The 15,267-nt window shown below is 45.5% G+C and overlaps 1 protein-coding gene across 1 annotated transcript in view; it reads left to right on the forward strand.

The window, feature by feature from the left end:
* The window catches only part of lrp2a (low density lipoprotein receptor-related protein 2a), a 136,859-nt gene that overhangs the window by 46,482 nt on the left and 75,110 nt on the right, over nt 1-15,267 (forward strand). The window contains exons 19-32 of the mRNA XM_063213850.1: nt 1,301-1,431; nt 2,408-2,545; nt 3,190-3,471; nt 3,937-4,176; nt 5,389-5,508; nt 5,697-5,813; nt 6,222-6,602; nt 7,426-7,440; nt 8,112-8,360; nt 11,055-11,266; nt 11,881-12,065; nt 12,750-12,978; nt 13,231-13,408; nt 14,521-14,649. Coding sequence (XP_063069920.1) covers nt 1,301-1,431; nt 2,408-2,545; nt 3,190-3,471; nt 3,937-4,176; nt 5,389-5,508; nt 5,697-5,813; nt 6,222-6,602; nt 7,426-7,440; nt 8,112-8,360; nt 11,055-11,266; nt 11,881-12,065; nt 12,750-12,978; nt 13,231-13,408; nt 14,521-14,649 — 2,606 coding nt within the window. The remainder of the gene's footprint in view (nt 1-1,300; nt 1,432-2,407; nt 2,546-3,189; nt 3,472-3,936; nt 4,177-5,388; nt 5,509-5,696; nt 5,814-6,221; nt 6,603-7,425; nt 7,441-8,111; nt 8,361-11,054; nt 11,267-11,880; nt 12,066-12,749; nt 12,979-13,230; nt 13,409-14,520; nt 14,650-15,267) is intronic.

A 15,267-nucleotide genomic window follows, 5' to 3' on the forward strand; every position in this document is an offset into this window, starting at 1 on the left:
TTCATTCATTCATTCATTATTGTTCTCCATTGAGTTTTTAGTATGACGTTCCAAAATAGCATAGGTGAGTGTTAAGTGTAACAGTAATCAACATGGAGTACTGTGTATAAAAGAGGCAGCATACAATAGGTCAGTATAAAAACATCCAGTAGGCACAATGTGTACTGTATGAAATAGTAATCAACATACGTGTGCAAAGTGTGAAAATAGACTACATAGAAGGTGTACAAAGTGTAACAATAGCTAACATACTGTAGGCGTGCACAGTGTAAAATTAGCCAACATAGAAGTGCAAAGTTCAGATACTAAAAAAACAACTCTTCACTTGGGAGTGCTTGGAAGTGCTGGTCGCCTTTGGGATCTTTGGCAAGACTTTAACCACAGTCACTACTGAAGTTGAGTTTAGCCATATCTTAAAATAGATGTGCAAAGTGTAAAAATAATCAACATAAGTGTGCACAGTGTATAATTAGGAAACATATTTTTCTAGATGTGCAAAGTGTAAAAATAACCAACAAAGGTGTGCAAAGTGAAAAAAAAGATCCAACATAAGGCAAGGCAAGGCAAGTTTATTTATATAGCGCATTTCATACACAGGTGCAACTCAATGTGCTTCACAAAGTTAACAAATGTAAATGAAAGGAAACAGGGAAGAAAGAAGGAAATAAATTAGAGTCAAAAAACATAAGTGTGCAGTGTATAGAAATAGCCAACATGGGGTCATTGTGGTGTGCCTGACCCAGATCAGGGCAGGTGCCCTTGAGGAACCAGGTTCAAATCCGGCCGGGGGTCATGTCCTAATCTCGCCCCCTCTCATCTCCCACCCCCACTAGCTTCCTCTGTCTCTCCTCACTCTTTCTCTAATACAGGCAAAAGAAAGCTTGCAGTAGTCTTAAACAAATACACCGCTTGTTTGGTGAGCTCTGCCCCGTGTTGTCTTGTCTATTGTTTGGACATCTGCCTTTGCTACTAAGCTACTTACGGACATGATCTGTGGTAATCCTTTGCCCCAGTGCAGGCCCAGGTCTGGCCCCAGTGCTGACTGATGTGTCCTGTGTATGGGGTCAGTGAGGTTTCATCAGTAGCACACGTCAGGGCGGCGCAACGACAGCTAGTGCCACAATGTATAGATTTTTGGTTATTTGTTTTTAATGAACTATCTAAGAAGCATATTCATTGCAGCATATCAACCACCAATTACTAATTGATTCATGGGCATTAGATGCTGTTGCGCCACCTGACATCTGAGCTAAAAAAAAAAGAACGTCTTTGACCCCTTATGTGTGTATTTTCCTCCTAGCGCTCAGCGTTTGTACTGGGTGGACGCCTTCTTCAACAAGATTGAGCACAGCACCTTTAATGGACGCGAGCGCCTATCACTGGACCGCATCACTCAGATCTCTCATCCCTTCGGACTCACCATCTTTGCAGGTGTGTCCTGGCTATCATGCCTGACGAAGTTTGAGGCGAGCATTGCATATTATTATAGAACCGGAAGCAGAAACTGTGTGCAGAGATGTCTATGCTTTGTTTGATGCTGTGTGTTCCTTTTTGATCCACCTGTTGATTGGATGTACGCACATAGCCTACTTACTAGTTAATTCACTACTTAATCTATATTGCACATACTGTACATTGTATATACCGTACATAGATAACGATATATCACAGAACAAAATCCACTCACTATTTTAGTCATACTTTTACATTTCAGAATTATTTGAGAATTGGAGATGCAAAGAAATCCAGATCCTTTGCAGCTCGCAAAAAATCACAGCACTTTAAAAAGAAATACATGCATACCGGTATTTTGCTTTTTCAGTGTTTATTCCGTATAGCGAATGTCCGTCATAATTTCATTATAGCAAGCTTATTCTGCGTGGCGACCACGTCAGCAAAACAATGCCCACTATTGATAAATAGCAGGCACGACAATTACCGTGCCTCTTCAAAAAAAAAAAAAAAAAAAAAAAACCTCCAGTTTTGCTAATACCACTAGTGGTGAGAGATTAAGTATCTAATGTCAAAGTTAGTGCTCTGGTATTCATAGGGGGGTTGCTCTCAGCTCCCCACTCACTTGTAGGTCTGACCGATCCATCATTTCCCCTCTGTGCAGGGCTGGTCTGGGACAAAAAATCAGGCTGGGCATTTTTGGCCAAGACCGGTCCACCAGGCATTGAGAGAGACAATGAAGCCTGTGACAACATGCTTTTTAGTCCATTACGAGCTATTTTGACTGCAACAGGCAAAATGAATATTTAAATCTGACTCAGAGAGGTCAGCTGTAGCGGCATGAGGCACTGATACCACTGCATTTAGGGGAGGACCAAAATCATCAACAGTCCACCTGGCAAATGCCCTGTATGCCTCATGGCTAATCCAGCTATGCCTCTGTCTGTGTCACCAGGTTATGCATACTTCACTGACTGGAGGCTGGGTGGGATCGTGCGAGTGCGCAAGACGGACGGCGGCGAGATGGTGGTTATCAGAAGGGGCATCAGCCGCATCATGCACGTCAAAGCTTTCGACTCCAACTCCCAGATTGGTGAGAGAGAGAGAGAGAGAGAGGGCTCTGTCCGAATGTGTGTGTGTGTGTGTGTATGTGTGTGTGTGTGTGTGTGCATATCCATCTTTTTACACAAACATTCCTTCATTTTTCAGCACTACATCTCTGAGATGGCACCACCGTTGTCCCACATGTAATTAATCTAGCATGACTGAAATGTTTTTCTCTTTTTCGTTCTCCTTCTCTTTGTCCCCTTTCTTCTTCTTCTTCTTCTTCTTCTGCTTCTTCTTCTTCTTCTTCTTCTTCTTCCCATCCTCCCCCTTTATCCTCCCTACCCCATGCTGTCCTCCTCCTCCTTTCTCCTCCTCTCAATTTCCTCTCTCCTCCTCTCTCCTCTCTCCAACCCTACACTATGTTCTCATCCTCCTCCTCCTCCTCCTCATCCTCCCTTCTCTTCTTTCTCATCTTCCTCTCTCCTCATCTCTCCTCTCCAACTCTACCCCATGTTCTCCTCCTCTTCTTCCTTCTCCTCTTCTTCTTTCCACCTTCCTATCTCCTCCTCTCTCCTCTCTCCATCCATATCCCATGTTCTGCTCCTCTCTCCCCCTCCCTCCTCTTCTTTCTCACCTTCCTCTCTCTCCTCTCCGTCCCTACCCCATCTCATCTCCTGGCTCTCTCCCCAGGTGGTAACTTCTGCAACAGGCCCACCAACCCTAACGGTGACTGCAGCCACTTCTGTTTCCCGGCGCCGGACGCCCAGCGCGTGTGTGGCTGCCCCTACGGCATGAAGCTGTCCCCGGACCAGCGCACCTGCGTGGCCGACCCCGACAACGAGCCGCCCGTGCTGCAGTGTGGCTCCAACTCCTTCTCCTGCTCCAACGGCCGCTGCGTCCCCCAGAGCTACCGCTGCGACGGCATGGACGATTGCTATGACAACAGCGACGAGGCTGGTTGCGGAGTGCACAGTAAGAACTGATAGCGTTGCAGCATTTTGGGGGCTGGGACTTGGTTGTTTACTGTATATACATGGGTTTACTTTTATAAACAATCCCTACCTGTGCAACCCTGGCTGCATAGCATCTTGCCCCTCCTCACAACACGAATGTTTGTGAAGGAAAAACCTATGTGATGGGAGTTCACAATACTGTACCTACTGCAAATATACTGTATTGTACAATATGCATCATATCACATCGTTTTTTTAATTCAGAATTAATCATTCAGAATCAAAAAGTTCTGTCAAGTTTACTTTGACCTTTTAATTCAGAATTTTGAAGTGTTTTTCATGACGGTTTGAAAGCGGAAATAAGCTTTATTCAGAATTTAAGTGAGTTCATTCCGAATGAAATGTCTCGTGTAAACGTAGCCATCCTTATTTTTGGCGTTTTTAGTGGCATAAACACTCTTCATGGCTCTCTGTCATGTTCCAGACACCACCTGTTCCTCTGTGGCCTTCACCTGTGCCAGTCAGCGCTGCATCCCCAGCAGTTGGCACTGCGACGGCCACAACGACTGTCTGGACGGCAGCGACGAGCGGGACTGCCCCACCCAGGTGCCCGGCACCTGCCCTGCGGACAAGTTCAGCTGCACCAACCACCGCTGCATCCCGCACACCTGGCGCTGCGACACGGATAACGACTGCGGCGACGGCTCTGATGAGGCCAACTGCGGTAGGAGACAGTGGACATTACATTACATTATATTACATTACCTTATATTACATTACATTACATTACATTAGAGACAAAGGCAAAACACCAAAGTGTACTTTACTGTCAAAATCCATGTGACAGTGTTAACACAGAAGATTGAAATTGTGTTTGACTAGTCTCCAATGTGCAGTTAGACTAACATATAATTATTATATGGTTGTGACGTCATCGGTCGAATGCTCCATTCATTTCAACGGGGCTCCCCAACGTTCGCACGTCTGTTATTTTTCGATAACGGACGGGTTGGTCTATAACAGACCGCTGTCAATGGCAACAAGACTTTTCACTGCTAAAGCGACTTTTCAACAAGACTCTAATCAGCTGCTGTGATAGACAACGCCTGTTGTCCTGGCTACCTGTTGCCTTGCGGTGTTCCACAACGGCACTGTTTTGTTTTGCGCAACAACAATCTTAACATTAAATAGGCCTAAAGAAATGTCCCCGCCATGTGTGAATCATTTAATTATATCCATATAATAAGCGGGTTAACTTTCGGCGAGTCGGTCGCTTTGTGGAATAGCAGCACTTCAGAGAGAACAAGACCCCTCCGCTCCGCGTCGGGGTCTAAAGATTCTCTCTGTCGTGCTGCTATTCCACGGTAGCGACCTTCTCGCCGAACGTTAACCCTTACATAAGACATCGACATCGACAATAATCACACACACACACACAAAACATTACATTACCTTCCATTACATTGCCTTCCATTACATTACGTACATTTCACTGACGCATTTATCAAGCAATATACAGATACTATTGGAGTTGGATGACTTGCTTACATTACTGTATATTATTATATCACACTTTACTGGCGCTTTCATCCAAAGTGTCTCACAGTTGTTATATTAGTCACATGCAGTTGAGTCTATACAGTAATATTTTGGTCGGTTAGTCGGATAGAAACTGGTTAGCTTTTTGCAGGGTTTGCACACAGCGTAGGTTGGTTGATCTTGTTCAAGTACTGCCCGTATGTGGATGAGGGTGCACAAAATTGTCCATATTGCACCTACTAGTTTGGGTGGGATTAGAACCTGCAACCCTTTGATCAACTCCCTATTAATTAGGTAATGGGTGCCCCATGTGACACGCATAAGACACAAAAAGAAAAAGTATTTGTTGTGTGTACGCCTAATCATGTATCTATGTGTGTGTTTGTATGACCATCAGACCACCAGGGAACATGCCACCCGGGCCAGTTCCAGTGTCCAGACCACCGCTGCATTGACCCTGGCTACGTGTGCGATGGAGACAGGGACTGTGTGGACGGGGCTGATGAGCAGGGTTGTGGTGAGTACCTTGGAGCTCAAGACTCGAAGTTAAACTTATTTGATCTGTTTTACATACGGTATTATTTTCCCTGCTTAGTCAAGGGAACACCCTGTACTGTACTGTTTCAGTTTGGAATAAACGTGGTTCATTTGGAACCAATAGCAAGTTATGTTATTTTACTTCATGAAGTATTCGCTGTGTTTTAGTGTACAACTGCACTGCCTATGAGTTCAAGTGTGCGAATGGACATCAGTGTGTGAACTCCTACTACCGCTGTGATGGTGTCAATGACTGCAGTGACCGATCCGACGAAGCTGGCTGTCGTAAGTGGAGAATTTGTTTACAATGTAGCATTATGTAGCTTTGATGCAGAAGTAATACGATTTACAGGCATGTTCGATATGGGACACCTGACAAACACAAAGATTTGGGAAAAGAAAGACACCTGTGGTTTTGAATTAGCAAAATATGCAAAGTTAAATCTTAAGAGGTTTGTCCTTGTGCTTTTATAATATATATATATATATATATATATCCAGCTTTATTTAGGCAGAACAGTGAAGAGTGGGACAGGAAGTGAGTGGGAGAGAGAGACAGGGGAGGATCGGGAAATGACCCGGGTCGGGAACTGAACCCTGCGTAGCAGTCCAGTTCCCAGCCGAATAAACCACGGCTAGGCCTGACCTTGTGTTTTTGAACTATTCAAATATTTTTCTCTCTCTTCCACTCAGCCACCAGACCGCCGGGCATGTGCCACCACGAGACCGAGTTCCAGTGTCAGGCGGACGGCAACTGCATCCCGTCGTGGTGGGAGTGCGACGGCCACGCCGACTGCGCCGACGGCTCCGACGAGCACCAGGCCTGCATCCCGCGCACCTGCTCCTCCTCCCAGTTCCGCTGTGACAACGGCAACTGCGTCTTCCGCGGCTGGCTGTGCGACGGCGATAACGACTGCAGGGACATGAGCGACGAGCGCGATTGCCCCACGCCACCGTTCCGCTGCCCCAGCTGGCAGTGGCAGTGCCCGGGCCACAGCGTCTGCGTTAACCTCAGCCGGGTGTGTGACAACGTGCCTGATTGCCCCAACGGGGCCGACGAGTCTCCGCTCTGCAGTAAGTTTGGGTTCTGTTTGTGTGCTTTGTTTGCTTGTTGTTTCGCCCCCTTGGAACTTTGACCTCTCACACAGTACAGTAGAGACACCATAGGTTGGTTACTCATCCAGTATAAAAAAACATGACTCTACCATGATCAAGGTAGCATTCACACCTTTTTTTCACTCAATACAAAGCACTCACACAAACACATACAGTACATGCACATACCAACATGCAAACGCACTTACCAGAGTTAATGTTACTTACCAAGATTGTAATTTGGATTATAGGACTACTAATTGTTTTGATGTTTTTATAGTCAACTACCAAGGGCCTATACTACAAAGCAGGTTCAGGAGTAAACCAGGTTAAGTTAAGAGGTACTATAAATCATCTAATAGAAGAGCCTGGAGTCTTCTGTTTCTTAAGAAAATCACTCCAGGCTCTTTTATTAGATCATTTACATCTTAACTTAACCTGGTTTACTCCTGAATCAGCTTTGTAGTATAGGCCCCAAGTGTAGGGTATCTGCTATATAACTCACTCAGCTTAATCCATCTGAAAATTGTGCTGCTCATACCAATTCCGCGTTTATTCTTATATTGTACCTTCCTCCTCTGGTGGTTAGACCAATGATTATATGTTACGTCATGTGTGCCAGCTTTGGGGTTTCCCCTGTTTAAGTCAGTTATCGTCAGTTACTGTGTGTGGGAGTGGGAGGGTAACAACTCTTTACATTTACATGGCAAATCATGCATGTTGTCGATCTGACTGGTCTGAATTAACGTTTTAAAAAGAGTGACCTGTGATTTTCCTTTCATGCCTCTCTCAATGCTTTCAGATGAGCCTCTACCAGGTAGGCAAACCCAGAATCATTCACACGAGTCCCCCTTGCATGTTGTAGTGAACATCCCCAAACTCACCCGAACTACCACATGCCTACTAACCTTTTACAACTACGGAGAAGAGTCCCGTATGCTACTCTGGTGACATGCCCTGGACATCTTGTAGTTGTGTAGAGTACTAGCACGCATGAAAAAAAACAACAACTGGATACTACGTAGTATTTGATTCCAACAGGAATGTGTGACGTAGAACATCAAGCGAACATTAACCAAGTAACGCTGAACGCTGCGCAATACTGAGTAGCCAAACCCACCTGTGTCTTTCGTTTCGTTTGCTTGTTTGTTTTGTTTTGTTTTCGTTTGTCTTCCTCAGAGTCTTATCTCTGTGAACTCACTGGGCAATGCAGTCAGTTGGTTGATTGGTTATCCAATGCAGTTCTACTGTAAATAATACAGTAGCATCTAGAGGCAGCTCCCCCCACGAAATGCGTGAATGAATTCCCCTTTGCTGCATGAGTCTTGAGTCCGATGACGTGACGATTAAACGAAGCTTGTACGAGTCTTATACCCATTTCACATGTCTAATATATGCTCTCTCTCTCTCTCTCTCTCTCTCTCTCTCTCTCTCTCTCTCTCTCTCTCTCTCTCTACATTCTTTCTGTGCCTCCCCCTCCACTACCAGACCAGGAGAGCTGCTCGGACAACAACGCGGGCTGCACGGACGGCTGCCTCCAGGGCCCGTTTGGCGCCCAGTGCACGTGCCCCCTAGGCTTCCAGCTGACCAACGACTCCAAGACATGCGAGGACATTGACGAGTGCCAGCCACCGGGGCTGTGCAGCCAGCACTGCTTCAACGAGAGGGGCTCCTTCAGGTGCCACTGCCAGGACGGATACTCGCTGGAGGCCGACCAGCGCACGTGCAAAGTCTCAGGTCCGTGGCGTGCGGGCGTGTTTGGGTTGGTGCCAGTGATGGGCAAAATCGGATTCATTAGTTACGATCCAGTTCCACATATTCTTTTTTTATATACAGTATATATATTTTGGAGTTATTGACTGTATAGTGAAGATGGTGATAGGAAGCGAGTGGGGAGAGAGAGAAGGGGAAGGACCAGCAAAGGACCCGGGTCGGGAGCATAGTCGATGAGGGCCCAGTTCCACATATTCTAAATGACTTGCTTTTACCTGTCTAATTCAGACAGGTGGTTGGCTGCTTGAATGATCACCTTGTTGAATTGGGCCAGGTAAAACCAAGTCATTTGGAATATGTGGCCCTAGATTGTAACTAACTAATTGTAACTAACCATTTTGCCCATCACTGGTTTGTGCTTGATGCATGCATGACCAATTACAAGTGGATGTACGCTGTAAAATGAAAGCTGGCCCTTTCTTGACTTCATTGACTTGTGCAATGAACTTGTAGCACGGTTTCCCAATGGCTCAATCACTCATACTAAGCGCATTGTGTGCACCAAGATGGTTGGCGTGTGTGTGTGTGTGTGTGTGTGTGTGTGTGTGTGTGTGTGTGTGTGTGTGTGTGTGTGTGTGTGTGTGTGTGTGTGTGTGTGTGTGTGTGTGTGTGTGTGTGTGTGTGTTCATGTGTGTATTGTTTGGTGCTTGTGCATGACAAATTGCAAGTGGTCACACAGTATACATTGAGAGAGAAGCTGGGCCTTTGGTTTGTGTGCGATGAACTAACAACACTGTTTCACAATGGCATCATTCATATTATGCACAGTGTTCAAAAGGACCATCATTGCTGGTATGTTCGTCCCATGCATCATTCAAGAACACAGATGTGCAATACACCCTTGCACTTTGCAAAAAAAAGGAACTAACTTATTACTCGTAGCCTCTTACTGCAGATGGGGTCGCCGGCGGCGGCGGCGAATACTCAACTACATCATAATTCAACAGATTAAGACATAGCCTTTTCCATTTTGGTGACAGTAAGGTTGTAACATAGACTCTGCGCCAAGGGGTTAATGAAGATAGTAGATAAAAAATAACCCTGAAACATCTATTTTGTAACACCGAAAACACAGGTCTTCATTTGTTTGATACAAATCCGATTGGGCTAAGCCAGAGCCATGACATGCCCTGTCAAGGGTCGAGAGGCAAAATTACCCTTTTGCTCGCAATCACATTTAGCCGTTGGAGCCAGAGACTGTTTTTCTCCCTGGCCTGGACACGGTTTAGCTCCTGTCTCTCTCTCCTCCTCTGCTGACCCCCAGCTCTGATTACGGCTGATAATGGAGGAAGAAATCACATAAATGTCAGTCGGGCATCTTCCGATGAGCATATTAAAACTCCTGAGGAGCAACAAAGGATTGTTTATGAGCTGTGTGCTGCCTGCCACAGACATCAAGCCTGTCCTGAATCAGACATCACTCACTGACATGATGAGTCTAACTACCCTCTGAGGACGATTTTTTTTGAAGGAAAACAATGATTTGTAATACTTTTTGCTGGGTCCCATAACCCTAGGAAAGAACATGCATGGCTAGAGCAAGAGAGGTATACGCTAAGTAGAAATATATCCTGTCAAAACCTGAAGGCAGACTGTTTTGGCAGGTTTGATACTTTTAAACATGTAGCAAAGTTTCTCAAGCTTCTCAAGACTTAGTGGCGCCATATCATCATGGGTATGATATGGAATACAGAGCTGCTTGTTGGTGCATATTATTTGTACCTTCTGTACTTTCGGGTACATTTGTACCTTCTGTAAGTAAACATGATGGAATGCGATTGTTCAGCCGTGTTAGTGGTTAGAGAGGTGGACCGTACTGTAGATCAGTGTTTCTCAACAGGGGTGCCGGGGCACCCTGGTGTGCCGCGGGCCCCCCTCAGGGGTGCCGCGGAAACGTGGCTGATAAATAAATTATGTAATATGAGACATATTTGTCTAAATTGATAAGCTAATCTGCCATTTAAGCACAATTAAGTAAATATAGGTCGCCCCAGTCAGCTGCAACTTTGAGTGTCGGTTGTGTGATGTCTCCAAATGTGTTACTTTTCTAAGCTTTTGTGGTATCGGATGCGATGCCATGTTACGGCTTGTTGGTTTGGGGTGCCTTGAAATTTTTCATGAATTGAAAGGGTGCCTCGCCTAAAAAAAGGTTGAGAAACACTGCTGTAGATCACAGGGTGGCAGGCTGAATCCCCACCCTTACCAATCCCTTCCTCCCTCCATGGCTGCAGTGCCCTTGAGCAAGGCACCTATTCCCACACTGCTCCAGGGGCTATAACCAATGCCCTGTAATATCTGTAAGTTGCTTGATAAATGCCATCAACTACGTGTAGTGTAATGTAATGCAATGATGAGTTTTCCCGACAAGATAAAGTAAATAGTATATGAAGAGTTTCATTGCAAAGCGCTGTATCCACCACTTTTGACTTTGGCATTGTATTATTGGAAATGACTGTTCAGAAGTCCTGTCATCTATGTGTGAATTCCTGCCATTCAGATATTTTGAGAACATACTTTTTTGCAATGCAAGTTAATGAAAGGCTCAATACAAAAATGTCAGTTTCCCAAAATGTTCCAAAATGGAACGTACGTCATTAATGCAGTGAAGCTCTTCATAATATTTACTTTGATCTCTCTTTGTTGTGTGTTCTTCCACAGGCTCCAGAGAGGCTCTCCTGCTGGTGGCCAGCAGAAATCAGATCATAGCCGATGACATCACGTCTCAGCCCAACGTGGTGCGATCGCTGGTGCGCGACGGACGCAACATTGTTGCCATCGACTTTGACTCGGCCACCGACCGCATCTACTGGTCAGACACCACCCAGGATAAGATATGGAGCGCGCACAAGAATGGCACCGACAGGACTGTGGTGAGTACCAACTGTACCATCTTCAAAACAATGAATGGCATGAATCAAACAAAACTGCTTGGGTGTGTGTGTTTGTGCTGCTAAAAAAAACACACACGCACACACACACACACACACACACACACACACACACACACACACACACACACACACACACACACACACACACACACACACACACACACACACACACACACACTTGTGTATCAATGAATGGTATGAGTTAAGCATGAAGCTATCAAAACTTATACTACACACACACACACACACACACACACACACACACACACACACACACACACACACACACACACACACACACACACACACACACAAACACGTGTACACAAAAACACACAGACACACACACACACACACACACACACACACAAACACGTGTACACAAACACACACACACACACACACACACACACACACACACAAAAACACACACACACACACACACACACACACACACACAAACACGTGTACACAAACACACACACACACACACAATCACACCCAGAACAATATCTTTACCTAAACAATATGCAAGTCAATGATAAAACCCCTTCTCTCAACTCAACCCAACCCAACCCAACTCAACTCAACAGGTGTTTGACAGTGGTGTGACGGTGACGGAGAGTCTTGCAGTAGACTGGGTGGGCCGCAACCTGTACTGGACGGACTACATCCTGGAGACGGTGGAGGTGGCCCGACTGGACGGCTCCCACAGGACCGTGCTGGTCAGCGAGAACATCACCAACCCAAGAGCCCTCGTGGTGGACCCCAGAAACGGGTAACGTAACGCTCTCGCGGCAGTAATACATTGATTGCAGCTTCGTGGATGTTTTATTCATTCATAATGTGACCTTTATGGCATGAGATGTGCATGTTTTACGGAGTACTACTCACAGATAAGTGCACACACACACAAACACGCACACACACACACACACACACACACACACACACACACACACACACACACACACACACACACACACACACACACACACACACACACACACACACACACACACACACACACACACACACACACACACACATACACACAGCTGTATGCAGGCAGGAAAACACAAGCAACTCCAACTGCTGTTGCCATGATGGCATCTCTCTAAAAGATAAAGAGGGTATTCTATTTGTAACATAACAAAAGCACTGGTTTTACTGTAAGTGTGACAAAACAAGTTCAGAAGAAGCAAAAAGGGAGTGTAACAAAACAGATAAAGACTTGGCCCTGTTGTGGCTCAAACGGTGGAGTACTGCATGGCAACGCTGGGGACCCGGGTTCGATTCCGGCCTGAGGTAATATCCCAATTCTCCCTTATTTATCTCGCCCACTCACTTCCTGTCGCCATCTCAAACGGTCTCGTCTAATAAAGGCGCAAAAGCCCCAAAAAAATATTTTTTAAAACTTTCAATTTATTTTTTAAATGAATTCCCCTCTCTGTCTCCACAGGTTTCGCCTGATGTTCTGGACGGACTGGGGAAGGAACCCGCGTATTGAGCGGGCCAGCATGGATGGCCAACTGAGAACCACCATCATCAGCGAAAAGCTGTACTGGCCCAACGGCCTCACCATAGACTACCCCAACAACCTGCTCTACTTCGCAGACGCCTACCTGGACTTTATCGACTTCTGCGATTACGACGGCAACAACAGGAGACAAGTGCTAGCAAGTGACCTGGTGAGGAAGTGGCTTCTCACATTGTTGGTGTTTATGGGTCAGTGACGTTTCAGCAGTAGCACACGTCAGGGCGATGCTACGTCAACCATTGCCACTGTTGTATGATTTTGTTTGTTTGTTTGTTATATATATATATATATATATATATATATATATATATATATATATATATATATATATATACTTTTTCTTTATTATGCTGACACTAACTTTTTTCTCTTGTCTTTTTCCTGTCCCTTGTTAATAAAAAAGGTCCTGCAACATCCCCACGCGATTACCATTTTTGAGGATTACATGTACTGGACCGACAGACACGTCAACCGGGTGATACGGGCCCATAAGTGGCACGGCGGCAACCAGACGGTGATGCTCTACAACCTCCCGCAGCCCATGGGCCTGGTGGCGGTGCACCCAGCCCGGCAGCCCCCAAGTAAGCCCACCCTAACATAACATTACATTACATTACATTACATTGCATTACATTACATTGCATTGCATTTGGCAGACACTTTTTAACCAAAGCGACTTACAATGGAGGACATAATCATAGCCAACATCATAGCAAATACAAAGTGCACAGGAAATATACAGAACAACAAGTGCAGATGCTAAGTAGGGTTCATTTTTTAAAAGTAAATTAGCACAGCTTTAAGTAGAGTACACACACACACACACATCATGCCATATATAGTCTGGCCCGGGACTGGGGCAGCTCAAACATTAGTGTAGTACAGTAGATTGTAGTCACTAACACCCCCAAGTTTCCTGCATCCTCTCTCACAGCACATTACTTGCATAGCTGGCCACGTTAAGCTGAAATGATGTAGATCCTATTATTGTGGTGAAGGAATGTGTGCAATGTCGAGGAGTAAAATCAGTAAACAGCACACAGGCTAACTGGCCTTCTATCTAGACAAACACCGTACAGTATCCGCCATAGGCATGACGCTACAATGCTAGCGAGACCTACCCCCGCATGTATGAAATAAGAAAGTTAGTGAAATATACTGTACCAGTTCAGGTCAGATTTTCTTGCAATATATACTAGTGTCAAACACATTGTATTTTCCATACATTAAAAGGTGAATCTTCTCCATGTATTGCCCACCATTTTGAATTTCCAGAAATAGACATTTTTAGCTGAAAAACTTACTTAGCTTCTTTCATACTAGTAAATGTTGGATTATTTTTTGGTAAATATTGATGAAAAGATCAAATTTGTCAGTAGGCAGCAGAGTTCCAATGAGCAGCATAGTTGCAATACCTACTCTGGCCACCATCCTACACAGTGCACCTTTAATGTGGCACAGTAGATGCATCGTACAGTATTCTAACCCCCACGCCCCATCCCTCTCTACTCAGTCTGGATGTTTACACTGAAGTCTATCATTAGTCATGTCTGATCGCCTGAACTTGCTCTCTCTCTCTCCTTCTCTCTCTCTCTCTCTCTCTCTCTCTCTCTCTCTCTCTCTCTCTCTCTCTCTCTCTCTCTCTCTCTCTCTCTCTCTCTCTCCTTCCCTCCCTCTCTCCCCCTCTCTGCAGGTGATAACCCGTGCCAGGCGAGCCCGTGTACACACATCTGCCTCCTCTCGGCCGTGGGCCCCAGGTTCTACTCCTGCGCCTGCCCCTCGGGCTGGACCTTGGCAGCCGACCAGCTCACCTGTGCCAGAGGTAGGCAGTCCGCCAGGCGTCTGTCCGGCCGGCCAGTGGCCTGACTTATCTCTCTCTCCCCTCCTCTCTCTGTCTCTGTCTCTGTCTCTGTCTCTCTCTCTCTCTCTCTCCTCCTCTTCTGATAAGGGAGAAAGGAAATGAGCCTAGACTGAAATTAAATTTGTGAATGGCGTTTACTATACTGTACTACTGTGGGTGATCGGACCTTTTAACTATAATAATGAGTATTATATATATATTTTTTTTTTTTAAAGAAAGGGAGCCTATCTATCGTGCTAGTCCATCTATGGTGCTATGGTGAATGAGCGAGGCCATACTTGTGCAGGGGACAGCTGTGCAGTTTTCCTCAGTGGCATCTAGTAGCAGTCACAGGGGTGGAGGAAAACGTTCCCTCTGGACTGGACCAAATACAAAAAAACCTTGGACCCGGCTCAGTTTGAAAGAGAGCTTGTCAACAGCACCCTATTATCAATTATGTCCCGAAAAAAAAGTCATTGCAAAAAAAAAACAGGAAATATGTGAAATCCTGCTGCTGCCCTGCACTGCACTGTACCTGGAGTAAAGGGGCTGTGGTTGAGATTGGACGCATTGAGAGGAAAAAGAGAAATGCCCTCTCCA

This window comes from Engraulis encrasicolus, chromosome 13, assembly GCF_034702125.1.
Source record: "Engraulis encrasicolus isolate BLACKSEA-1 chromosome 13, IST_EnEncr_1.0, whole genome shotgun sequence".
NCBI lineage: Eukaryota > Metazoa > Chordata > Actinopteri > Clupeiformes > Engraulidae > Engraulis > Engraulis encrasicolus.